At 49.6% G+C, this 25699-nt stretch overlaps 2 protein-coding genes across 5 annotated transcripts in view; one reads left to right on the top strand and one right to left on the bottom strand.

Moving 5' to 3' along the window:
• Positions 1-465: 465 nt before the first annotated feature.
• Positions 466-22800, bottom strand: EARS2 (glutamyl-tRNA synthetase 2, mitochondrial). The gene is made up of 9 exons (XM_058569857.1): positions 22641-22800; positions 19891-20046; positions 15918-16107; positions 12712-13184; positions 11421-11529; positions 8689-8842; positions 8440-8570; positions 2563-2698; positions 466-2097 (listed from the first exon to the last, which is right to left on the bottom strand). Exons 1-9 carry the CDS (start codon positions 22777-22779, stop codon positions 2014-2016), a joined length of 1572 nt encoding a protein of 523 aa, XP_058425840.1. The 5' UTR covers positions 22780-22800; the 3' UTR covers positions 466-2013.
• Positions 22801-23051: 251 nt separating this feature from the next.
• Positions 23052-25699, top strand: part of UBFD1 (ubiquitin family domain containing 1) — a 33095-nt gene continuing 30447 nt past the window's right edge. Inside the window, exons 1-3 of one of the 4 annotated variants that reach the window (XM_058569861.1) lie at positions 23052-23208; positions 23392-23721; positions 24656-24864. In XM_058569861.1, the coding sequence (XP_058425844.1) occupies positions 23184-23208; positions 23392-23721; positions 24656-24864 (564 nt within the window). In that variant the 5' untranslated portion in view covers positions 23052-23183. The remainder of the gene's footprint in view (positions 23209-23391; positions 23722-24655; positions 24865-25699) is intronic. The other 3 variants (XM_058569860.1, XM_058569858.1, XM_058569859.1) reach the window with 3 other exon arrangements.

Below are 25699 nucleotides of genomic sequence, written 5' to 3'. Positions count from 1 at the left end.
CAACCAGACACTCTCTTCTTAGAATCTGAATCTTTAGCCAAGTCATCCATAACTGAAGGGGAAACACAGAGAACCAAACAACAAAAACAGTTGGAGTTCATGTTTCCCCTGAAGAATGCAGACGAGACTGGCCATTAGCTCCTGCTGCCTGCATAGCCAGAGCTTCCCCAGTTCCTGTCTTTTCCGAGACCTGGTTCTTTGGCTTTCTCATAGATTCACTGACTCGCACATAAACTTAAACTCCCATAAACAAACTCTCCATAAACTTACAGTCTCCAATAAACTTAAGTTAGGCAGAGTTGGTTTCTATTGCTTGCAACCAAAGAATTTTATCTGATGTACTTTTCAAGCAAAGACTAGGACTCTGTGAGGCTCGACAAACTCTTAATCCCCTTTCCCTTCTCCCCTTGGCAAGTGGAGTGTATTAGCTATCTATTGCTGGGTAACAATTATCCGCAAACCAAGTGGCTTTAAATAATAAACATTTATTATCTCATAATTTGTGTGTCTGAAATTCAGAAGCAGCTTTCCTGAGTGGTTCTGGCTCAGGATCTTTCATGAAGGTTGTCATCAAGATGTCAGCCAAGGTTGCAGTCATCTGAAGGTTTGAGTGGGGCTAGAAGATCGGCCTCCAGGATTGCTCACTCACATGTCTCACATGGTAGGAGGCCTCAGTTCCTTGTCACATGGACCTCTCTATAGGGCTGCTTGAGTGTCCTCGTGATGTGGAAGCTGGCTTCCCGCAAAGTAAGGGATCCAAGAGAACAAGATGGAAACCATGATGTATCACAAGTCAGCCCTATTCATTGTGAATACCAGGAGGCTGAGATGATTGGGGGCCATGTGAGATGCTGGCTGCCACACAGGGAGGCCTAGAAGCCCTGTAGGGGGTCTTTGCAGCCAGCCACCATCGTCCTCTCACTTGTTTTTCACCCCAAGAAGAACAGCTCATTTCAGAAACCCACAGACAATGACTTACAAATGGCGTGAATATGAAGAAAAAGATGCAAAATAGACAGGGTGAAGGTCTCCAGTCCAAGGACCAGGTCTGGAGAACTGGAAAAAAGGAACAGACAACCTTTAGGGAAGGGAGACACAGGGTGCCCCAGGTCCAAGGACAAAGACTATTACAATACGTAAGTGCTCACCCTGGGCAGATGAGTAACTTCTCCCCTTACAACCCCAAAGAAAGTCTGACCTCCAGTTCAGACTTTGTGTCAATCATCCTTTATTGCTCCAAATCCAGACTGGGCCTGAGAACTGGGATCTGTGAGTCCAGGTGGCTGCCAAGCTGTTATGGGCTGAACTGTGTCCCCTCAAAACTCACATGTTGAAGCCCTAACCCCCCCAGGACCTCAGAATGTGACTGTATTTGCAGATGGGGCCTTTAAAGAGGTGATTAAGTTAAAATGAGACCATTATGGTAGGCCCGAATCGAATCTGACTGGTGTCCTTTTAAGAAGAGGACATTTGGACAAGGGTGCCACGGAGAGATACGAAGGGTACGCACAGAGGAAAGACCATGTGAGGACACAGCAAGAAGGCCGCCATCTGTAAGCCAAGGAGAGAGACCTCAGGAGAAATGAAACCTGTCCACACCTTATCTTGGACTCCCAGCCTCCAAGACTGTTAAGAAAATAATTTTCTGTTGTTTAAGCCACTGGTCTGTGGTATTTTGTTATGGCAGCACAAGCAGACTAAAACACGAGCCCTCTGGACTATTCTGTGAACCAGCTCCTAACCTCTGCTGTGTAATGTGGTGTGAGAAGCAGATATGAGGCCTTCCTTTCCTGAGTCGAGGTGAGATGGAGCCGGGCTTCCCTGGCCAGCCAACGAGAATGGGCCTGCTGTGGAGCCATAAACGCACTTGGACACGCCTTGAGACTGTTTCCACTCTGGGTTCTTTCCACAAGCTTCCTGATGGGCCTCGGGCCTCCTCCTCCTCCCCTCTGAAGGCAGTTTCTGAGCGTACAGGTTCCAAGGGCCACCTCCATTGTCCTGCACATCTTCTCTCTAGCTGGAAAGCACCTTCTGTATTCGTTCCCGAACCTCCTTTGGTCCCAAGGACACCATCATCTCAGCTACAGGGGGTCCTTGCTAAGAACAAAGAGAACAGATTGCTTTATTTCCTTGAACTGCCTAAGGAACTAATGCCCAGCCTCAGGCTGCAGAAGTTATGCCCCAGGCCAGCCCCAGTACTGCTGCCTGCATCTCAGGGAGCAGATTACATTTCACTGTCTTGAATTTCCACGGGTGAGGACGGGTCCCAGGAGCCTGTCTTTCCTGTGTTGATATGTCTGTTACCCCTAATCCACCGCCAGCTCCACGAAGGCAGAGGGCATGCGTGTTTCATTCACTACTGGATCCACTGCACCTAGCATGGTACTTGCATATAGCACATACTCAATAAATAGTCTCCGTTGAATGACTGAATGAGGGGAGTGATCATGTTTCCTTCACCTTTGAAACCCCAAAACTTGAGCTTAGTGCCTGCAGTAAATGTTAGTTTAACAGATAAATGAGGGGCTCCAGGGAACAGTCCAGCCCATCTGCCCGCCTCACCAGCTGTCCACTGAGGGCCATTCGGAGGAGTTTCATCACGTTACTGTGTTTGGTGCCTTCCAGACCTTCTGACAGCTTCTTCAGTTCTCCATTCAGCACATCCTGAGTTAAGCTCGAACCAGTTCCTTCTAAAAGCCTAGAAGGAGGCCAGTGTATAAGGGGCCTGCATGGGCCAATGGCAAGTGAGTGGGAGGGAGAACTTCAGAAGATTATCGATCAGCTACAACATAAGTGGCACAACCAGCATTCAAGCCTGCCTGTGGGGAAGGGGAGGGAGGGAATATCTACTCCCTGTATCCCCATCTGAGTTGGGGAAGAAAAAACAACTAAGGGACCACATATACATAATCCAAGCAAGTGTGTATAATAAAGGGAAACAGAGAGAGTACCATAATAAGAGGATTTACTAATTGCTACCTCTGTGTCATGTAATCTTTATGCCTCAGTTTTCTCACCTGTAAGTGGGGATAATAATAGTGTCTGCATCTCACAGGGCAATGATGGGGCTCAGTTAAAACTTGCAAAGCATTAAGTACGTTGCCTTCACAGACAGTAAGTACTCAAAAGTATGAGATCTTATATTCCAATAAAAAGTTAAATAATAGCTAATATTTATTACATCCAAGAGCTCAGAGAGATTGCAAGAGGATCTAAAAAGAAATTTAGGAATGGATTAGACATAGGATGGAAGAATGAAGCCCTCTAGGAAATTATCTGAAACACAGCTTCAAGATTGGTAGGGGGTAAGGGCAGGCCCGGTGGCGTAGCGGTTAAGTCTGCGCGCTCCGCTTCGGCAGCCCAGGGTTCGCCGGTTCGGATCCTGGGCGCAGACCTACGCACCGCTTGTCAACCCATGCTGAGGCCATGTCCCACACAGAGCAACTAGAAGGATGTACAACTATGACATACAACTATCTACTGGGGCTTTGGAGAGAAAAAAGGAAAAAAGGAGGAAGATTGGCAACAGATGTTAGCTCAGGGCCAATCTTCCTCAAAAAAAAAAAAAGATTAGTGGTGGGGACGTTTGCAGATGTAGCACGGAAGAGCAGGAAGAAAGAAATCAGGACACCCCAGCTCTAGTAATGTCCTGCCACTAACTTGCTCCAACCATTCTTTGCCTACCAACTGAAGCATTTAAGCTTCTAAAACTCAACGGGCCAGCAACCATTCCCCACTTTCCTGGCAGTCCAGCTGAGGTCCTCTCCCGAAAGCATGTTTGAATTTCAAGAGAAAGTCCCCATTCAGTTAGAGATGGACTTGCAAACACTTTGTCCCAGCCCTGATTCTGAGTTAGAGCAAGAGATGAGAGCCGGGTGGGGGGAGTCTATTCCACAGCACCTTCCCAGGTCCCCTAAGTTATACTGGAGACTCAAATTGGAAACAGAGAAGAGGGATTGAGGCTGGAGATCTTCACTGGTGCAGATGATCCAGGATGCCAACTTTGACATCGCCTGCTCATACGGGGTCCATACATCTCCATTCTAAAGCTCGGCTTAGCGTGGAGTGCTACTGGCTCAGGGAACTGAGTTCAGCCGTAATTTGAAGAAGCAGACTTCCAGTGCAGATTTCCCTACTAACCACCAGCACTTGAGCAACTGAGTTTCCATCTGAGATAAAAGTAACAGTGCTCATTGCATCATTAACTGGGCCAGGTGATTACTGTTATTTACAAAACAAAGATGAAATGTTGAAAATATAAAATGTAATGTGGGAAAAAGAGACACTCTCCTCAATGTCACCGTGGGGAAGCAGGCCGCCAAGGAGCTGGTGAAAGAATGACAGGCCCCGGGAGGCCAACAACAGCAGCCCAGGACACGTCAGAGCTGGCCCAGAGCTTGGCGTGGGCACAGAAGGAGCTTCTAGAGATCTGGCAGCTTCAGAACATTTGGGCGTCAGCTTTCCTGCCTTGAGCGGGAGCCCCCAGTGTCTCTGAAACCTAATCCCGTGGCGAGGATGCAGAGTTAAGACATGAGGCTCAGTGAATTAGAACTAATAGCCCCTACTGTGGAATGTCCTAAATTAAGGAAGTATTATTAATAACAGTAGCTCTTAGGAATTTATCCTGGAGATATACTTGCAAACATGCTTAACAATGTCTATTCAGTGTTATTCATTGCAGCACTGTTTGTAACAGCAAAATTTGGAAGCAATCCAAATGTCCATCAATAGGAGATGAGTTAAATTAGGGTAACGTGGTATAATAATGGAATAGGGGTAGCTGTAAGAAAGAAGGAGGATGCTGTCTAAGCAACAGACAGATCCAAAGATATATAGTTAAGTGAAAAAGGAAAAAACCAAAAAGGATGCACAACAGTGTTACTGTATTGTACTTTTTGTATAAAAAGGGAGAAAATAAGAGATCATTTTGATATAATTAAAAATAGTAGTAACATACAGAGGGTCCTGGAACTGGGCAGATGAGAGACAAGGATTAAAAACAGGACTGCCAACATATGCCTTTTTAAATAATTTCTAGGTTTTAAACCCAAGTTTAAGAGGTTTGATTAATAATCAAGATATTAAATTTAAAACTTGAAAAAATATGAGAATGTATGTATTATACATACATATCCTTGAATACACAGATATTTCATAAAGGAAACTGCTAAGTGTGGCTGCCTTTCCCTTTGGGGCTGGAGTAGGAGTGAAGACTTACTTTTTGCTATAAACCCGCTTGTGCCGTTTGTATTTTTTGCCACGTCCTTGTGTTCTTACCTCTTCGAAATGTATATTCTGATAATATACTGACGGTCACCAGGTATCAGGCCCTGGCCAAGCACTGCACACCAAAGAGAGGCCACAAAGAATGTGACCATACAGACGGGCTCTAGACCCAGCCTGCCCGAGTCTGAATCCCTGCTCCTCCAGCTTACTAGCTGTATTATTTTAGACAAGTTACTTAGCCTCTTGGTGCCTCGCTTTTCTTTTCTTTTTTTTTTTTAATTAAATTACTCTTTTTTTTAAATAATTTTATTTATTTATTTTTCCCCCAACGCCCCACTAGATAGTTATAGGTCATAGCTGCACATCCTTCTAGTTGGTGTATGTGGGACGCGGCCTCAGCATGGCCGGAGAAGCGGTACGTCGGTGCGCGCCTGGGATCCGAACCTGGGCTGCCAGTAGCGGAACGCGCGCACTTAACCGCTAAGCCACGGGGCCGGCCTGATGCCTCGCTTTTCTCATCTGTAAAATGGGGACAGCCAGCCCTGGTCGTCTAGTGGTTAAGATTCAGCACTCTCACCACCGTGGCCGGTTCATTTCTCAGTCAGAGAACCACACACCCGTCCCTCTGTTGTCAGACTGTGGCGGCTATTGTCACCATGATGCTGAAAGCTATGCCACCACTATTTCAAACACCAGCAGAGTCACCCATGGTGGACAGGCTTCAGCAGAGCTTCCAGACTAAGACAGACAAGGAAGACGCACCTGGCCACCCACTTCTGAAAAAACTGGCATGAAAACCCTATGAAAAGCAGTGGAGAATAGTCTGATACAGCGCTTGAAGGTGAGAGGATAGTGCAAAAAGACTGGGCAGGGCTCAGCTCTGCCGTACACAGGGTCACTAGGAGTCCGAGTTGACTCGATGGCACTAACCACAAAAAAAAAATAGGGATAATAACAATACCTACTGTAGGGTCTTGCTTGCCCAGCAACAGCCTGCGTGCCCTATAGTAACCATGTGTCCTCCTGGCCTCCTTCACGGCATGATGCCAACCCTCTGGTATCGTCACGATCCAGGGCCTGGCCAACCCAGATCTGCTTATCTCAAAGAACAGCACGTCTTCAAGAACACAGAGCCTTCCCGTGAGCTACTGGTCCTTAGAATGCTGGTCATGCGAGGACAGTCCCCCTTGACAAGCACATGGCCTCTGTCCCCCCGCCTACGTAAGCAACCCCCTCTCTGTACGCAGTAGTGGGGTGCAACTCCATCCAGCCGGCCGCCCCTGCGCTCCCTGTAAGTTCCCAATAAACGCTTATGTCTTGTTCACTGTCTTTTCTTTGGTCTCTCGGCTACCTACCCCTCGCTGCTCGCAGTTAGGCATGCAGCCAGACACCTACTTTATTAGGTTGCTGTGAATTTAAGCGTATACACACACACCCCACATACGTAGATGTATACATATAATGTATATAATACATAACATAGCACGTTCCAAACACGTGTGTAAGCAAACACACAGAGAACTGTTTGCTATTACTAATTTAATCTTCACAACAAAGCTGGGAGTTGAGTAAAATGGACATTTGTGGGTTTTGCTGCTCAGCATCCATCCCCCTTTCTCCTGATACCAGTGCCCCAAATCTCCCTGGGGAATTACCTGCTCCCCATTCACAGCCCACAGGCTGGGGTTCCATGCAGGGCCCTGCATATAACCTAACCTAAGCTGATCAGCACACCACATTCCCCAGGCCTTGGTGACTGGTTCGGAGACAGGAAAACCAGGCCAATCAGGCCCCATCAGAGTTAATCTCAAGACACAGCTGGCGCTGGAGGCTGAGGTTTTGAGGTGGGGGGAGCCACTGAGCTGTCTTACAACCACAGTGCAGACTGGAAGAGACCTCCAGTATCCTTTCTCCCTTTTGTATGTAGTGATAAAATTTTTAGCCAGGCACATGGCTGCCAAGTTAAAAAGCTACACTTTCCAGACTCCCTGGTAGCTTGGCACGGCCATAAGACAGGTGCTCTAAGGCCGGCCCCATGGCTTAGCGGTTGAGTGCGCGCGCTCCGCTGCTGGCGGCCCGGGTTCGGATCCCGGGCGTGCACCAACGCACCGCTTCTCCGGCCATACTGAGGCCACGTCCCACACACAGCAACTAGAAGGATGTGCAACTATGACATACAACTATCTACTGGGGCTTTGGGGAAAAAAAAAGGAGGAGGATTGGCAATAGATGTTAGCTCAGAGCCAGTCTTCCTCAGCAAAAAAGAGGAGGATTAGCATGGATGTTAGCTCACGGCTGATCTTCCTCAGAAAAAAAAGGAAAAGACAGGTGCTCTAGCCAGAGGGATCCGGGTGGAAATGAATGTATAACTTTTAAGTCAGGTTCTTAGGGGGAAGGAATGTGCTGCCCCCCTCCCCTTTTCCTCCTCCCTCCTCTGGCTGAATCGTGGATGGTCTGTGAGCTACCATGGACCACGTGGACGAGCAAAACCGAGGGATGGCAGGACCCTGGAGACGTGGAGAAACGCGGTTCAGCCCTCACTGCCTGCTCAGACTGCTAGGTAACGGGGAAGACTTCTTCTGTCTGGAAGAGGATCCCACCCTCCATCCCCCAATACAAGAGCCGCTGCAGAAAGAGTAGCCAGCGTGGAGGAGCGTGGGGCAGAAGGTCAAAGGGACGGAGAGAGAAATCAGGTTTTGGTGACATATCTTTGGCCCCTGCACTAGGCTGGGTCTCCAGTCCGCCCTTCTTCCAGCTCCTGCAATGACAGCCACCAATCATTCCCCTCCTGCTGAAGACAGCTTTGGTTACGTTTTCTGCCCTGGTAATCGGCAGAGTTCTGTTACTGTTACACTAAGAACTAGCATCATCTCCACCTTACAGATGAGGAAATGGAAGCTCAAAGAGGTGCAGTAACTTAGCCAAACTGAAGCCCCCTGGGTAGGAGACATACTGGGTAAGTGGTGGAGCTGGGATGGAACCCAGGTGGGTCCAACTGCAGAGCCTGAACCACTGCCTCTTCCCGGGAGAGCCTGGGCTCCTCCGGATAAGCCCTCCTACCTGAGAGCCAGTGTGTGATCACCTTACCAAGAACCTCTTCACTCGCCATGGGGTTGTGCTGCAGGCCCAATAGTCAAGCCCTGGCGTAAAGGGGGCCCTGGGAGGGAGAAGGAAGGAGGGTGTAGAACCTTAGATCACCCTGTGGGAACTCACCCCAGCACGCGCTTGGCAATCACATCCACCTTCTCCGAGATGGCACCCAGCTGCGCTCGACCCACAGCAGGGCGAGTCCACAGGTAGGAGTGCGCTGGGGAGACCAAATCCTGCAGGCGGCAAATGTGGCCCTGGGGGAAGAGGCAGTTACTGAAGGCACTGTGGGGACTGGGTTCTGACACAGCAGAAGGGGGAAGAATGGGGGCACCACCCACTCCCTCAGTCTCCCAGGGCTCCCCAGCCCCACACCTGTCTCAGCAGGATGATCCTCTCCACGTAGGCTGGGTCCAGGACGTCCCTGTCCTGCAGCTGGCTCCCAAATGCCTCCTCCACGAGAGCCTGCAGCTTCCCCACCAGCCGGCGCCGCTGGGTCTCACAGCTCACCAGCCGGCGGAGATGCAGCCTGGAGGAGAAGCCCAGGGACTGGCCTGCTGCCGGCATCTCCAGCCCACCCAAACCCTCTCTCCCCAGGGCAGCGGGAGGGGCTTGAAGAAGGACGCATTTTGTGGGCTGTCCCTCCCACAGCCTGGAAGCAGGATTCTCTCTACACTTACAGAAGGAAAAGTCTGAAACAGGTAGCCTGAGAGACCCAAGCAATCCAAAGACATGCTGTTTTCAATGCCCTTTAAAATAGGAGCTCACCTTTAAACTAGGAAGAGATCACAGAAAAACAGATTTCTGGCTTCTCTTGGGAAATCAGAAGATCTGGCTGCAAAGGGCCCTCGTCCCCACACTTCAGCTGGCTCGAGTGCAGTGGAGGCTGCCCAGTGTAGGGTAACACAGCACTCCAGTCCCTCTGCTCCCTCGGGTCTCTCACCTGGCCCACCACCCTGCGCTGTGCCATCTGCCTGGCCTCCAGAGCCCCCTGAGTTTACAAAGCAGAATCTCAGTGTCTGCCTCCTCACATAGCTTAAAAGCTCTGGCACAAAAGGGCAAAGTTCAAGAATATGGACTAAGACTCAGAGCCATGGGACAGTTCAGAGAGCAGAGTTTGAATTCAGGGCTCACAGTTAAAAAGTTCAGGTTTTCTTGTCAGTTCAAATGTTCACCTTTCCAGAATTCTTCTAACTGCCTTGTTCCTTGCTTTGGAAACAGCAAAGCCTTCGTGACTCCAACCCTCCAACCATGCCCATCAGTCCTTGATCCCCTACACTGCCCTCACCCCGTCCCTAGCAGGGGTAGAAGGACTTGAGAGAGCACGAGAGAAAATGCGAGCAGTGCAGGGCTGAGGCCCACTCTGCAGGCACATGGCCCCTTGTCCCTGGCATAGAAGAAAGGCAGGCAGCAAGGGGTGGGTGAACATCCCATGGGCTCTGGAATCGGACAGGCCTGCGAGTGAAGCCAGCCCTGCCAGGTGTGTGCAGCATGTTACATAACCATTCTGAGCCTCAGGATGCTCATCCGTAAGGCAGGGACAACAGGCCTCCCTCACAGGGCGCTGTGCAGATTAGACGATGGACTATCTGTAAAGCCCTGAGCTAAGGCCTGCATTGCGACCACACCCGGGGGCTGGGGAAGGGCAGGCGTCTGAAGAGAGGCTTCAGCATGTCACAGCGTAGAAGGATGAGATCCCCTGGGAAGCCATCTGGAGCACAGATTGGCCAAAAAACATAATAATGATTTTTTTTAAAGAAATTAAGAAAACTCATATGAAATTGGTAATGAAACTGTTTCTAGGACCTTAGTAGCTAGATGAGATAGTAGAAAAAAAGAAATCAAGAGACTCTAGTCGCCATGCTTGAGGTAATATCAGTAAGGAAGGTCCAGGGCCTGGGACACAGTAAGTGCTCCATAAATGTTAATTACTATTACAACGTCCACCACACCACTAGTACTACTGCTGCTATGACAACTACCACTACTATCTTTACCACTAGTACTGAAATAATCACAGCCGGGCCTTGACCACAGAAACTTCTAAAGATAACACCTGCAGCTGCAGGAAAGCTGTGGGCATCAGTCCCAGCGCTGCATCCTCTTGCTGATTGACATTAAGCAGAAGCCCATGTCTGCCGTCCTCTGGCTACCCACATGCTTCGGGGAGGACTGGAAAGGGTCACAGAGTATCTCCCCTGGCCTGACCCCCTTCCCCTGAGAAATTGCTTTCTCTATGATGAGAAAGGGAGAGTACAACTTGCATTCACCGTGTATGCTGCACTCGCTCTTGAATGCCCCATTCAAGAGATGCCCGCCGTTGACTCTGTGACCTGGGGCTACTTAACATCTCTACATCTTGGTTTCCTCATGTGTAAAATAGGGCAAAATCACACAACTGATCTCACAGGTCTGATAGGGGAAGTAAATGAAGTAATATCCTTAAAACACCTGCAGTCAATGTGAATTCCCAGGACTCGTGCAAGTAAAGGACCGAGGAGAGCCTGTCCCCAAACCAGCACTCAAGAGAAGGCATCCATGAGTCCCTTGCCCCCCAAGTACAAACCCGTCCGCAGGCTTTACCACTAATGCCCTTTGACCGAGACACATCAACAGTGATCGGAACTATAACTGCATTTGGAGGTTTCAGAGTGAAGAACTACTTGCAATATAAGGTAGATGCCATGCGACAGTGCTCACTCACTGTGTTGGCTGGGTGGGGGAAGGGGGTGATTCTGAAGTGAAGATGTTCCCCTCCAGGCTTTGGCTGTTAACAGAATCCTTGCAAGGGGTGGCCAGGAATCATGGTAATGATAAAAACAATAGCTACCATTTACTGAGCACTTTCCATGTGCCCGGGGCTGTGTGAAATACTTTGATGCAACATTTAACTCTTAACAACAACTGCACATGGTGTGTACTGTTATTAGCCCCATTTGAGAGAAGAGGAAACAGGCTTGAAGAGGTTAGGTGACTTACCTATGGTCACACAGCATTAGTCAGAATCAGGTGTGTGTGACTCCAGGGCCCACTAGACTCTCTGCCGTGGGGACCTGTCATCAGCAAGAAAGCCCTTTTCTACCCAGGTCTCTCCGGTTCCCACTCACCTGTTGAATTCTGGGAGCTTCTCCAGGTCCAGCAGGGCTGAGTGGCAGGTGATACGGGTCAGGTCAAACTGCGTTATCAGCTCTGACAAGGTCCTGCCCATCTGGTTCTCTGCAAGTGAGGGAAGCTCAGCAGCTCAGCTCCCTTCCTCTGCCCCTCCTTCCATTCTGAATCACAAGGGAGGCTGAGTGAGCACACTCTGGACTCCCCATTCCACTTGAACCAAAGGGATTCAGCTTCTAGCTGTTATATAACAAGGGCCCAAATGAGCTTTCATTGGCGGAAAGGCTTCTATCTCTAAGGGAAAAGAAGTTTGAAAACAATCAGGCTAAACCCAACTTCACTGCCCTCAAAGACGTGAGCTGCAAGAATAGCACACTCCCTGGCTGGTTGTATCCCAGAAATTCTGATTTGACTGGTTTTGGATGGGGTCTGAGCATTAGTGTGTTTTTCAAGCTTCCTGGGGGGTTCCAAAGTGCAGCCAGAGTTGAGAACCACTGTGCTGGGAGCTGCTTCTCCTGAGCAGGAGCTCTGTCCCATGCAGTCAGTGGGCATCCTGGTCAGGCATAGGCCTACAGTGAGCCTCTGCCATGTCCCATACTCGCTGTGTGACTCTAGCAAGTTACTCAACCTCTCTGAGCCTTGCAGTCATCTTACAAACAGTGGGGATAATAAATATCTACCTTTCAAGGATATTTTAAGGATTAAATACGAGCAGAATAAACAGTAAGAAGACTATTATTGCCACATTTTCAGAAATCCCTTCCACAAAGAGGTCATCCTATTTAGTGCTTCTTTAAGATTTGGCCTCTAAGTCTTGGGCCAAAGATAAGGGCTCAGCCTGGAATAAACTAGGGTCATGGCAATCCTGGTAATACTGCTGGACACACACTCGCCAGAGCAGCAGCACTACAGTTGTATACTCAGAGGATCTGTAAGTTTTATGCTTATCGTGTGGCAGATACTGTGCTGGGTGCCTCAGACCCATGAGCTCAGTGGATCCCAACTTAACCTTGAGGTAGATACTTATCCCCATTTTGCATATGATGCAATTGAGGCTCAGCAACCATAAGCTCCTCGAGGGAAGGGATTACAAATATCTTGTTCACTGTTGTAGCCCCAGCTCTTAACACAGTGTCTGGCTCAATAAACATTTGTTGAATAAAAGAATGAGCTTGTGCAAGTTCATGCAGCTGGTGGGTGGCACAGCTGGGACTGAAGCCTGGGGGGCCTGAACCGACGTCCCAGCTCCTCACTGCTGTGGTCCCACCACGACCTCAGGTGAGCGGGTACCTGCAAACCCCGAGCCACAGTTGGTGATGATGTCGAGCAGGGCATCCGGCAGGAAGCCGGCAGCAGCAAAATGCTCCAGGAAGATGTCCCCTTGCCTCTTGGACAGCTTGCTGCCATCCTTGTTAAGCAGCAGGGGCAGGTGGGCGAAGTGAGGCGGTGGCCAGCCCAGGGCCCGGTAGAGAAGCAGGTGCTTGGAAGTGGAGACCAGCCACTCCGAGCCCCGCAGCACGTGGCTGATGCCCATGTGGTGGTCGTCCACCACGCAGGCCAAGTGGTACGTGGGGAAGCCATCGCTCTTCAGGATGACCGGGTCCCCCTCCACGCTGGCCACATCATGCCGACTCCAGCCGTATACCAGGTCCTGGAAAGCCGGTGCCCCCTCGTCCAGGCGGAAGCGGATAGCAGGCTTGGGGTCCTTGGCCAGCTTCTGGGCCACCTGCCCTGGGCTCAGGTTCCGGCACCGATTGTCATACCTGTTGGGAAGCAGAGCAGCATAGGAGCCAAGAGTACCAGTGATGGGCATAATCCTACCTTCGCCTCCGATGTGTGACCATGGGAAAGTCATTTACCTCTCTGTTTCTTCAACCTTGAACGGGGATAATGAAAAGGCTGTTGTGTGGCAGAACTAAGTGGGATAACAGAGTGTGGCGGATACTTATGTGTGCCCACCTACCAGCCTGTCCCCCTTCCTGCTAATGAGGAAATGACAAAATGCCTACTCCGAGAGGTTGAATCATGACTGGTGCAGCCAATTACACAATCCTATTCCCCTCTGCTGGTGACCAGTCCAGGTAGGACCATTCTAGTCACTGAGACTCAAAGAAAAGTATGCTTGGGGGTAGGGGAGGGTTCAGGTTCTGCGAAAGATTTTCTCTCCAAGTGACAGAGTGAGCCACAAGAGGAAAATCCCTTTTTTTTTTTTTTTTTGTGAGGAGATCAGCCCTGTGCTAACATCCGCCAATCCTCCTCTTTTTTTGCTGAGGAAGACGGCCCTGGGCTAACATCTGTGCCCGTCTTCCTCCACTTTATATGGGACGCCGCCACAGCATGGCTTGCCAAGCAGTGCGTCGGTGCGCGCCCGGGATCCGAACCAGCGAACCCCGGGCCGCCGCAGCGGAGCGCGCGCACCCAACCGCTTGCGCCACCGGGCAGGCCCCGAAAATCCCTTTTTTTATTTCCCACCTTCCCCCTTCTGTGCTCCTCAGATGTTGTTCTGTGAGCAGAGAATGCTTGGAGCTGCTGCAGCCACTTACAACTGACAGGGGTGAAGTGGAGGGGACAAGGGAGGCAGAGAGAGGCCAAAACAGAGCCTGGACATCTCAAAGCTGCTGGTTTTACCCCAGAGACTTCTGCAGAATGACAAGATAATTGTCTGTGTGGTTTATGCCCTGGCTACTCAAAGTGTGGTCTGTGGACCCCTAGCATCAGCCTCACCTGGGATTTGTCAGAAATGCAGCATCTCAGGCCCCCCCAGACCTGCTGAATCAGGATCTGCATGTTAACTGATCCCCGGTGATCTGTCTGCACGTTAAAGGATGAGAAGCTCTGGTTTGTCCCTTTTAAACAGTGTATTCTGTTACTTGCTCCCACAAGCGTCCTAACATACACAAAAGTAACACTTGTAAGTGTAGTACGTGACACACAGCTGAGTGTCCAGTCAGTAAATGGCTGCATGGATTCCATCATAGGGCTTGAGTGTCATTTAAAAAATAACCTTCTGTCAATAGACAAGTAGACTGTTTATAATAAAAAAGCAACACTGCCGTGAACATCATGACCTTGGACAAACATCCGAGCCCTTGTCCAAATAGTTCACTGGAACTTAGATGTTATGATGCCACTGCCAATGGGAGTGTGAGCCGGTAAAGGGCCACAGATGGTACCCATCAAAGCTGTGAACTGACCCTACAATTCCACGTCTAGGAAGGTCTCCGACGAACACACTGCACAAATGCAAAACGACGTATGTCAACATTATTCACCGCAGCTGTTTTTTTTTTTTTTTTGTGAGGAAAATCAGCCCTGAGCAAACATCCATGCCTATCCTCCTCCACCCTACATGGGATGCCACCACAGTAAGGCTTAACAAGCGGTGTGTCAGTGCGTGCCTGGGATCTGAACCTGCAAACCCCGGGCCACCAAAGCAGAGAGCGTGCACCTAACTGCTGCGCCACCGGGCCGGCCCCATAGCTCTTTTTTTATAACAAAAAATTAGAAATTGCATAAAGGGTCATTAGTAAGGAACTGATTAAGTAAATGATGGTTTACCAATACAATGGAATCTTATACAAGCATTAGAAAAACTTATGGACTGCTATATGATACAGACTGATCCTCAAGACAGTAAGTGGGAATGTAAGTTGCATAATAAGTATACTGTGCTACCATTTGAATGAGGAAGAAGAGAAACAATATGCATTTATCAGTATACACACTGAATGTCCCTGGAGGAGACATAAGAAAATTCTAACACCAGCTGTCTCTGGAGAGGGATAGAGTAGCCAGAGTCAGGAGTGGGAGAGATCTTTGCATATATATCTCTCTGGACATGAGAAAATTTTCCTTATTCAAAACAACCAATAATTAAAATTACTTTCCACGTTACTGCCTGAGACCCAGTGCGGTAGGCAGCTCTGACATGGCCCCCCCAGTGATCCTTGCCTCCTGGTGTTTCTACCCTTATGTCATCCCCTCCCCTGAAGTGTGGGCTGGACCTGATGACTTCCTTTTAATGAGCAGAGTACGTACAACCAAAGTGATGATGAGCGATGTCACTTCCTTGAGGAGGTTACCAAAAGACTCAAGCTTCCACGCTAGAGTCTCACTCTCTCTCTCGCTTTCTGCCCGACTCACTCTTGGGAAAGCCAGCTGCCAAGTTGTGAGCTGCCCTACGGAGAGGCCACATGGCAAGGAAGTGACATCTCCAGGCAACAGCCAGGGAGGCCCTGAGGTCTGCCAACAGCCTAGTGAGAGAAGATGGAAGCAGGTCCTCTGCGAGTCAAGCCTTGAGATAAATGCAAGCCTGACCAAGACCTTGATTGTAGCTTTGAGAAACCCTGAGCCAAAGGATCCAGCCAAGCTGTGCCCAGACTCCTGACGCAGAGAAACCATGAGACAATAAAAATTTGGGGGTCATCTGTCATGCAGCAATAGGTAACAAACACATCCGACTTTGGGGAGGCACCGTGACAGGCGGGGGCTCTCACCGGGGCGTCTGGTGGTTCCTCAGGGCCTCCCTCTTGAGCAGCTCCAGCCGCTGTGGTGAGCAGAAACAGGGGTAAGCAGCGCCGGCCTTCAGCAGAGCTTGTGTGGCCTGGGCGTACAGCTCAAGTCGCTGAGACTGCAGGTAGGGCCCGGCAGGACCTCCCTGGCGGGGGCTCTCATCAGGGGGAATGCCTGGAGCACAGAAAGAATGATCACCAAAGAACAATAACTAAGGTGCACACAGCACTCATTCCCAGGCACTGATCTAAGCACTTGACACATATAGTAAAACTTTTAATCCTCCCCAAAATGCACGAGGTTGGTACTATTACAATTTCCCTTTTACAGATGACAAGTTAAAGCATAGAGAGATGAAGTGCTCAAGGTCAGGCAGCCTCGTGGATAAGGAGTTGGGCAGGGGTATACCAGCTCCACAGTCCACGCCCTCAACTGAGCATCCTCTCCGTCCATCCTTTCCCCGGGGAGGGAGAAACTAGCCCAGGCCTGGAACAGCTGACTCAGGACAAAGAAGCGTGGTTCAAGGCACAACCCGTCAGGTCCTGGCTGGACTCCTGGCTCTGCTGCTGATGAGCTATGACAAGGGTTCTGGAAGCTGTGTGAGCGCTAGAGTGCCAAGCACCTGCAAGGCTGCTTTTATGTTTTGTGATCTCTGTTAAGCTTTGGGATCACCCTACCTGGTAGGTGCCATTACTACCCCCATTCAGTAAGGAGAACACTGAAGCACAGAGGGGCTTTGCTATGCCACCTGGCCAAGGATAAGGGGCACAACTAGATGCAAACCCCGGCTAGCTGGTGCCAGAGTCCATGCTCTTAACCACTCATTGTACTGCCTCTTTTGTTCCTTAGCCTTTCTTTTTTCTTTTTGGTGCAGATTATCCCTGAGCTAACATCTGATCCCAATCTTCCTCTTTTTGCTGAGGAAGACTGGCCCTGAACTAACATCCATGCCCATCTTCCTCTACTTTATATGGGATGCTGCCACAGCATGGCTTGATAAGCGCTGTGTCAGTCTGAGCCCAGGATCCGAACCTGCAAACCCGGGGCCACTGAAACGGAGCACATGAACTTAACCGCTATGCCACTGGGCCAGCCCCTGGTCCTTAGCCTTTCTGAGCCTCAGTTTCCTTCTCTGAAAAGTAGAACTGACAGTCTACCGTGCAGTGACTGTGAGAACTAAATGCACCAGTGCTTACAAAGCCCAGTAGCTGCAACATATGCTGTGGATTAAATGTGATCTGTTATAAGCCAAACCCCCAACCCAAGATCCAGCTTCCTCAAGTCACATAGATTTTTTTTTTTGGTGAGGAAGATTGTCCCTGAGCTAACATCTGTGCCAATCTTCCTCTATTTTCTATGTGGGATGCCACCACAGAATGGCTGGATGAGTGGTATGTAGGTCTGTGCCCAGGATCCGAACCTGTGAACCCCGGGCCACCAAAGCGGAGCGGATGAACTTAACCACCACACCACCAGGTGGGCCCCAAAGATAGATTTAACTATAAATACTTCTAAGACAGGGCAGAGAGACAGAGAAGAGCTGGACGATGGCATTTCTGCCCTCAAATAGCTTTCAAATGAATTAGGAAGATCAGGACACAGGTAACCCTGCTACATCCGATGTTAACATAGACTGGAGGTGGATGGGCCTGGGTTTGGACAGGCCAGCTCTGAGGCCTTGAGCGAGCCGCCTTTCTGAGCCTCTTTTCCTCACTGATACAAGAAGGAAACAGACAGTCGTTTTCTCCGGAGGGTCACAAGGCTAGAACACGAGGACCCAGGTAGAGTGCTTCGTGTATTGCCTGCCACGTGCTAAGGCTCAGAAAGTTCTGCCTCTGATTATTATGAGTGTTATTTGGCTCTCTCTCCCAGCAGGCCTGTTTCTTCATTTGTCAGAAAAGAGGGTTGGTTAGGTAAATTTAGGGGTCTCTTCCTGATCTAACTTAACATGTTAAGCGTGTGGAACGCCCCAGGGTTTAAGAGTGACTTCACTAGGAGAACTGAAAACATATGTTCACATAAAAACTACTATGTAAATGTTCATAGCAGTTTTATTCATAATAGCCAAAAAGCAGAAACAATCCAAATGCCCATCCACTGATGAATGGATAAACAAAATGGGGTATTTCCATACGATGAATATCAGTTGGTCATAAAAAGGAATGAAATACTGATTCACACTACAACACACATGAACCTCATGCTAAGTAAAAGCCAGTCATGGAAGGCCACATAGTGTACGACTCCATTTCTATGAAATGTCCAGAATGGGTAAACCACAGAGATAGAAAGATTAGTGGTTGCCAGGGGCTGGAGGGAAGGAGGAATAGGGACTAACTGCTAATAAGTATGGGTTTCGTTTTGGGGTGATGGAAATGTTCTGGAATTAGATATTGGTGATGGCTGCACAACATAGCGAATACACTAAAAACCACTGAATTGTACACTTTGAAATAGCGAATTTCGTATTATGTGAATTACATGTCAATTGGAAAAAAAAGACTCCCAAAGCAAGAAGCTCCAGAGGTGAGCCACCCGGGGGTGCCTGGATATCTGCCCCTCGCCTCACCAAAATGCTGGGGCGGGGGAGCCCTGCCGAGGGGCTGCAGGCCTCACTCACACCATCGTGCTGCAGCGGGCGCTCCAGGAGGGCGGGACTTGTGCACCAGCGGACCCCTCATACCTAGCACAGTGTCTGACGGGTAGCAGGCGTGCCGTGAAATTGAAGTTCTCATCGTGGCCTGCATGGCATTTCACAATTTGGCTCCTGCCGGCCTCTCCGTCCTCATATCTCCAGTTATTCTGCTTTGCTCACTGTGCTTGGGCCACACTGGCCTCCCTGCTGCTCCTCTAATACGCCCAGCACGTAGCTTCCACAGGGCCTTTGCACCTGCTATTCCCTCTGCTTTGAACATTCTTCCCCTAGGTAACCGTGAGGCTGGTCTTCACTTCGTGCAAGTCTCTGCTCTAATGTCACCTCCTCAGAGAAGACCACCCTATCTAAAAGAGCACCCCCTAATCTGTTACTCATTTCTCCACAGCACTTATCAACACTCAATAGCACAGTAAGAATGAATTAATCTGTTTACCTGTCTTCCCCTCTTACTGAGCACAGGGTCTTTGCTCAATGCTGGAACACCACCTGGATCACAGTAAGTGATCTGGATGAATGAATTCCTTTATTCAACTAACGTCGACTAAGTATCTGCTATAACCTTCTACAACAGAAGGTAGAAGTGAAATGGGTTTCTGCCCTTAAGAACCCAGAGTCTCATTAATAATTTACCTGAGATTAGAATACATGTCTCAAGACAGTCTTGATATTTTTGGTATGTTTCCTTGGGGAGTTTAACTAGCCCTACCTGTCCTGAGAGGGAGGCAACTATTGACCAGGGAACACAAACACATCCCGCCTTGAGCTCCCCGAGCTTAGCTCTCCTCTGGATTAAACTTCCCATGAGAAGACTGACTTCAGAGGCTGCACACGTTTTATTTGGCTCATACAATGTGGTTAAAAAAACAAACTGGAGCTTAGATTTAAAAATGGGAAGTATTCATTAAAAAACAACAACAAAGCACCTGGAGTTCTGGCTCCTCTTGGAAATCAGAAGATTTGACAAGCTGGGCCAGCATTCCCACACGGGAACACGGGGAGCTTTCTCTTGCTCACCATAAACCGAGCGCTCCAGTTCCATCTCACACCTGGCCTGTGCTTCCCACCTGCTCCCAGTGGGATTTGAGATTCTAAGAACAGGAAGCTCAAAACAGCCTTGGGGCTCTTCTTCAGAGAGCTGCAGCATCTTTTTGGGTGGTACCTGGCACCCCAGGCAGCAGAATGTACCCATTTCTCCGGGAACTCCTCACTCTCCATCCTGGGCCCTGTGGGAAGACCTACAGGCTCCTTGCCCTGCTCCTTGTTCCCTCCTTGGAGAAGGGTCCTTTCTCTGCCAGCCTCACCTGCCCACTCCAGCATGTCCTCAATATTCTCTGCTGCCCCAGGCACAAGGCGGGTCTGATCCGTGTCCTCCAGCCTCAAGATGAAGCTCCCTTGGTGCTTCTTGGCAAAGATGTAGTTGTACAAGGCAGTGCGGAGGCCGCCCAGGTGCAAGAAGCCTGGCAGAAGAAGAGAACAGCTCAGACAAGACAGGGAAGATGAGCTGACAGGCCTCAGCCGAGGGCAAGTAAACTCTGCTTGCGACAGAACGTCCCAACAAATTTCAAAGCCCAAGAAACAGGCACCCCACCCCATTTCTCCAGCCAGCACCCAGACAGTCAGACTGCCACAGAAGAGGACTGGGGTAGTCGACTCCTTTAGCCCCTCATCCCGCAAATAGAGGCCCACCCAAGTCGTGGAGCCTGTCATTGTGTAAAAAAGCTCCAACTCCCTCGAAGTGCACCTGTTATTCTACTTTGAGATTTGCCTCAAGGCCAAGTTTCACCCAAATGAGGAGAAGCAGAGGATTATTCATTGAAGCCATATCACACGTGCACTTAACTTACGCAAATTACTGATGTGCTTGGGCAAAAATAATCACAAACTAAAAATACTGTGAAATTACATTTTGCATATACCCTCTATGCACTGTTACGACTTTCCACATCATACATTTTGAGTTTTGTCTACCCGAGATTTTCACTTTAAGTGCTGGCTTTAAATACGAACCAAAAGTAATATTTGACTCCACTTCATCCAAGTCTAAACGCATAAGATTCTACTTTGTCATCACTCAATGATCAGTTTTCCCAGGACTGTCATTTCTCCCTTACCCTACCTTCTCTGGTCCAGCCCACGGCCCCAGCTCCACAATGAGCTCTTCTGCATCTGCAGGTCCAGGAGGCAGCATGAGATAGGAAAAGCTCCTCTGGGAAACTCCAGTTCAACACTGATTATGTGTGTGAGCTTCAGCTAGTTATTGCAAGGCCACCACAAAACTAGTGGTCCCCAAGATAGAAGACAAGCGGTTCAGTTGTTGAAAGGCAAGACCTCTTACATCAAATAGACCTGGATTCAAATTCTGTCTCCACCATTTACTGGTTGCTACTCCTTGAGGACTCTACTTAACTTTTGAGCTTCCATTTCCTCATCTATTAGATTGAAAATTCAAAAGTAGAAACCTTCCTTACAGCGATGCTGTAAGGCCTAAAAGCTGATCAGATAAACCCTTCAATTAATTTTAGTTACTGTAATGACCTATGTCACTTGATAATTCTTTTAATCTGTCTGTAGTCAACAGTCTTTCCCATGGGGGCTTTTCCTGCAAATCAGCAATGAAACAATAATTATAATCATCATAACTGAGGCTACTGTTTATTAAGTGCTTTCTGTGTGAGTCCCAGACCTTGCTAAGTGCCTCAGCTGCATTAGCTTAAATCCATGAGGTAGATACTATTACTAGCCTTGTTAGACAGACAGTAAAACTCAGAGGCTCAGAGAGGTTGAGTAATTTGCCCAAGTCAAACAGCTAGGAAGTGGCAAAACCAGAAATTTGGACCTGGACAATCCCAGGCCTTGGCAGCCAAACCAGCGCTGGTCTGCAAACTATTGCCAGTTCACAACCAACTAAGTAGAGAAATTGAGAGTGTTTAGAAACTTGTAGCAATTTGACAGAATAATTTTATATCTGTTGAATCTAATTTAAAAAATAGGCTCATATTTTGTAGGCTAAGATTTTCACTTTTCTAGTAATTCATTTATTTTGATTTTATAAAAGTATTGATCCACAATCGATTAGAAATTAGAAACCAATCCTTTCATCATGGATGGTTTGAGAAGCTTGCTCTACACTATACTGCCTGCCAAGAAAAATCCTGTCACTCCGTGCAGCTGGGATCTTGCCACAAAGACAGCCTTACATGCTGACCCTGGAGTTCAGAATGAGAGGCATGCAGGGTGTAGAGAGGGCAGAAGGTAGCCTCAGTGAGAAAAGAACTTTGGGAACTGGTGGGGAGGCCCTTACAAGATCTCCACTAGGGTATACAATGGATTCCTTTCTCACTCTCTGCCTTGCTAAGCTTCAGCACTAACCACAGGGCCTTTGTATCTGCAATTCCCTCTGCCCAGAAGGTTTCTCCTATAGGCTTCACTCAGCTTCGGTGTCCTTTCAAAGTTGCAACACTGAACAGAGGAAGAACTCCAAGAGGAAGGGCAAGAAACCCTTCCTTGGGTCTCTCTCGGTTGGGGACAGAGTTGAATTGGCAACAGCATTACATATCTAGCTCCTCCTTATCATTTGGTTCTCAGCTCAAATATCAACTCCTCGGCAAGGCCTTCTTGAGCATCCTATCTAATCCCTAGTCCCCTACTCTGCTTCACTTGCCGCATGGCACACGTGATTCTCTAAAATGACAGTTATTTTTATGTTTGTCGCCGCCACTACAGGGTAGCCTTCTTGAGAGCGGGGGGTCTACTTTCTCCATGACCACTGTATCCCAGCGCCTAGTACAGTACCTGGCAGTTTATACTCAATACACATTTATTGACTACATGAAAAAAAACACACCAAAAAAGATGTTACAGTACAATAAATACAAAGAAACTCCTGGCAATGCGAATAGTCTCCGATCGTGGACCTGTTTCTGCCTCTGTAAAACGGGGTCGCCCTCCCCGCACAGTCTGACTCCACCGGAAGGGATTCGTTTGGGAAACTTTGGGGGGCGGGCAAGGGATCGTGGGCCTCGGCCTGCAGCGTCACGTCCGCCAAGATTACCTGTGGGGCTGGGGGCAAAGCGCACTCGCACCGCAGCCCCAGGATCAATGCCCAGGCTGGCCTCACGCCGTCCTACGGGGCGGCCTAAGGCCGCCAGGGGCCTTCCCGGCTGCAGCAGCCCCTTCAGAAGCACCGCCATGTGGGGTAGAATCGCACACGTGGGCCTCCCCACGCATCACTTCCGGGGACTCCTCCCAGCCAATCCGCTTCCGCCACAGCGGGCGCGACCCCGCCCCTTAAAGGTGCAGGGCTCCTGGCCCGCAAGCTCACGCCCCCCTGCACGGCTGCAGCCCCGCTCGGCCTCTAGGGGGCAGACCCCGTCGAGCGGGCGATTTCCCTGGCCCGCCCCCCGCCCCGGCTCCTGAAAGCTAAAGCGTGGCAGGGGCCGGGCCGGGGAAGTGGAGGAGGCGGGTCTCCATAGAGACCTCCACCTGTTTCCGGCCAGGCTGTGCGAGATTAGGGGCTGCTGCGGGGGCCAATCTCAGCCAGCTCGCCTTTTCCCGGCGGCCTCTGCGGGAGCAGTGGGTGTTGTACACAATCATCATGGCGGCGGCCGGAGCCCCGGATGGTGAGTGTGGCGCGGGTGGCGGGCGCCCGGGTTGGGCCGAGGGGAAGCGGGCGCTCCGTGGGGGATGCGGCCTGGCCCAGGGAGGAGTAGCCTGGCCGGGGAGCGGTAGTCCGGCGGCGTCCGGGCAGAGGCCGGTCCCAGGCCCAGCCCGCGGCGAGCGCCCACCCCCTAACCCCCCTGCAGGCATGGAGGAACCTGGCATGGACACGGAGGCCGAGACGGTGGCGGCCGAGGAGCCCGCGCGGCCCCTCAACTGCGTGGAGGCCGAAGCCGCGGCGGGGGCGGCGACCGAAGACTCCTGCGCGGCGCGAGGCAGCCTGCAGCCGGCCCCGGCCCAGCCCCCTGGGGACCCCGCGGCCCAGGCCTCGGTCAGCAACGGCGAGGACGCGGGCGGCGGCGCGGGGAGGGAGCTGGTGGACCTGAAGATCATCTGGAACAAGACTAAGCACGACGTGAAGTTCCCCCTGGACAGCACAGGCTCCGAGCTAAAGCAGAAGATTCACTCGATTACAGGTAATCCCCGTGCACTGACAGCCACAGCCGGCCTTTCCCACCCCGCCTGCCGATCCCTAGTGTTTACACTGTGCCACGCACTGCGCTGGCCGCTGTCCTTGCCTCAGCTCCCTCAGTGTTTGTAACAGCCCTCCGAAGTTAAGTACTAGAATGCCCATCATTCAGATGGGGAAAATGAGATCCAAGATCCTACAGCTAGTAAGTGGCTGAGCTGGGATTCAGACCGTGGTCTGACTCTTAGGCCCATGCTTCTAACTAGTGTTGCCCAAACATCTCTAGTAAAAATCACCTAAGGCACTTGGTAAATTTACAGCTCCTAGGCCCTTCCCCGTGGAGATTTTGATTCAGTAAGTATGGAATGTGGCCAGAAGTTTATTTTTAGCAAATATCTTAGGTCACTCTGGCAAGGGAAGTTTAGGAAACACTGCTGTTGACTATCATGCTGGCCTGTTGGCAGATGCTCATATTAGTTTTGTCTCGTTTACAGCATTCTGCCATCAGAAATGATTTCTTTTTTAAGCTCTCTTCATGTAGCCTGTAAGCTCATAAAAACAGGAATTTTGTTCTCCGTGGTGTTTGAATTCCTGAGGCCTGTGGACTCTCACTTAATGTTTGAGTGATAGCATGATTGAGGAACAACTTGGAATGAATGATAGCAAATATTTATTGAAAAATTACTGAATAGCAGGCGCTGCACTAAATAGTCTGTGTTTTTCCCATCTCTTAATCCTTAAAACAAGTCCATACAGAAGTAACGACTGTTATCACTATTATAAAGTTCTGGAAACTGTGGCTCAGAGAGGTTGTGAATTGTCCGAGTTCCCCAGAGTAGTAGACGGTAGAGCAATATTCACTTCCAGATCTGGTGCCCAAGGGCTGTGGTCCAGGTACATTTTTCATTCCTTCCTTTTGCTGTCTTCTACCTTTTACCAAGGTCTCCCGCCTGCCATGCAGAAAGTCATGTATAAAGGACTCGTCCCTGAGGATAAGACGTTGAGAGAAATAAAAGTGACCAGCGGGGCCAAGATCATGGTTGTTGGCTCCACGATAAATGATGTTTTAGCAGTCAACACGCCCAAAGATGCTGCGCAGCAGGACGCGAAGGCGGAAGAGAACAAGAAGGAGCCTCTCTGCAGGCAGAAAGTGAGTCTGTCGTGTGATTGTTAGTCCTGGGAAGTTGGAGGCTTTGTCCTCTCGAGCCTAGGCCGGTTATATTCTCCCTAGAATAAGCTCCTTTTCGGACAGGGCCCATGATGGAAATTTATGGCAGCAGTGGGTGCGGCTTGCTGTTGAGTGGAGGTGACAACTACCTGAGATTTGCAACTTTGTCTCATCTGGCGGGTCAGTGTGTCTCAAGTCTATCTACTGTAGGATAAGGCCATCGTAAAGGGAGGCTTCACATGAGGTATTGAAAGGGATCAGATGTGGGTTTCTCTCCTGTTAGTGCCGGAGAAAAATACCACTACTAGAATTAACCCCTCATTTTGTACAAGTGCTTACATTTATTTGTCTTTTGGTTTGTGGCTTCCCCCAAGTCAACAAGCCCATTTCTGGATAGGCATGGAAATCAATAGCTTTCAGAGGTTCTTCTAAAACTGACTGTTTCAGGAAGCCGAATAAAGCTGACTAGGAAGATAACTATGCTGATTTTTTTTTTTTCCCCCCTTCTGGTCCATAGAATGAGGGCCTGATTTTTCACATTCTCTGTTGCTCGTTTTTGTTGGAAGAGATCCAGGCTTGTCTTGTGCTCATTGTAGCCGTTAAAATTCTTTTTGTAACTAGGGAAGAATGAGAGTATTTCATGGTAGAAGGCACTGGTTGGAAGAACCATTACTTGCCATCTTGTCACCTAGCAAACCCTCCTCATTGTTATGGAGCCTCCTGGCCACTCTTAGTAGTGTTCCAGGAAAATAGGTATTCTCAACTTACCCTGTGTCCTGAGTAGAGTAGACCAACTTGAACCAACATTGGTTTTAGT

The sequence above is a fragment of the Diceros bicornis genome, chromosome 26 (assembly GCF_020826845.1).
Source record: "Diceros bicornis minor isolate mBicDic1 chromosome 26, mDicBic1.mat.cur, whole genome shotgun sequence".
NCBI lineage: Eukaryota > Metazoa > Chordata > Mammalia > Perissodactyla > Rhinocerotidae > Diceros > Diceros bicornis.
This window is presented reverse-complemented; position numbering and strand designations above follow the sequence as displayed.

Bases quoted from the DNA above. Each gene is read 5' to 3' on its own strand.
- EARS2 (XM_058569857.1), bottom strand. From the start codon at position 22,779: ATGGCGGTGCTTCTGAAGGGGCTGCTGCAGCCGGGAAGGCCCCTGGCG. The intron at 16,108-19,890 runs GTGAGGCTGGCA...TCTGTGCTCCAG, and splicing joins GGACATGCTGGAGTGGGCAG to GCATTCCCCCTGATGAGAGC. The intron at 8,571-8,688 runs GTGTGGGGCTGG...CTCTTCCCCCAG, and splicing joins GGATCATCCTGCTGAGACAG to GGCCACATTTGCCGCCTGCA.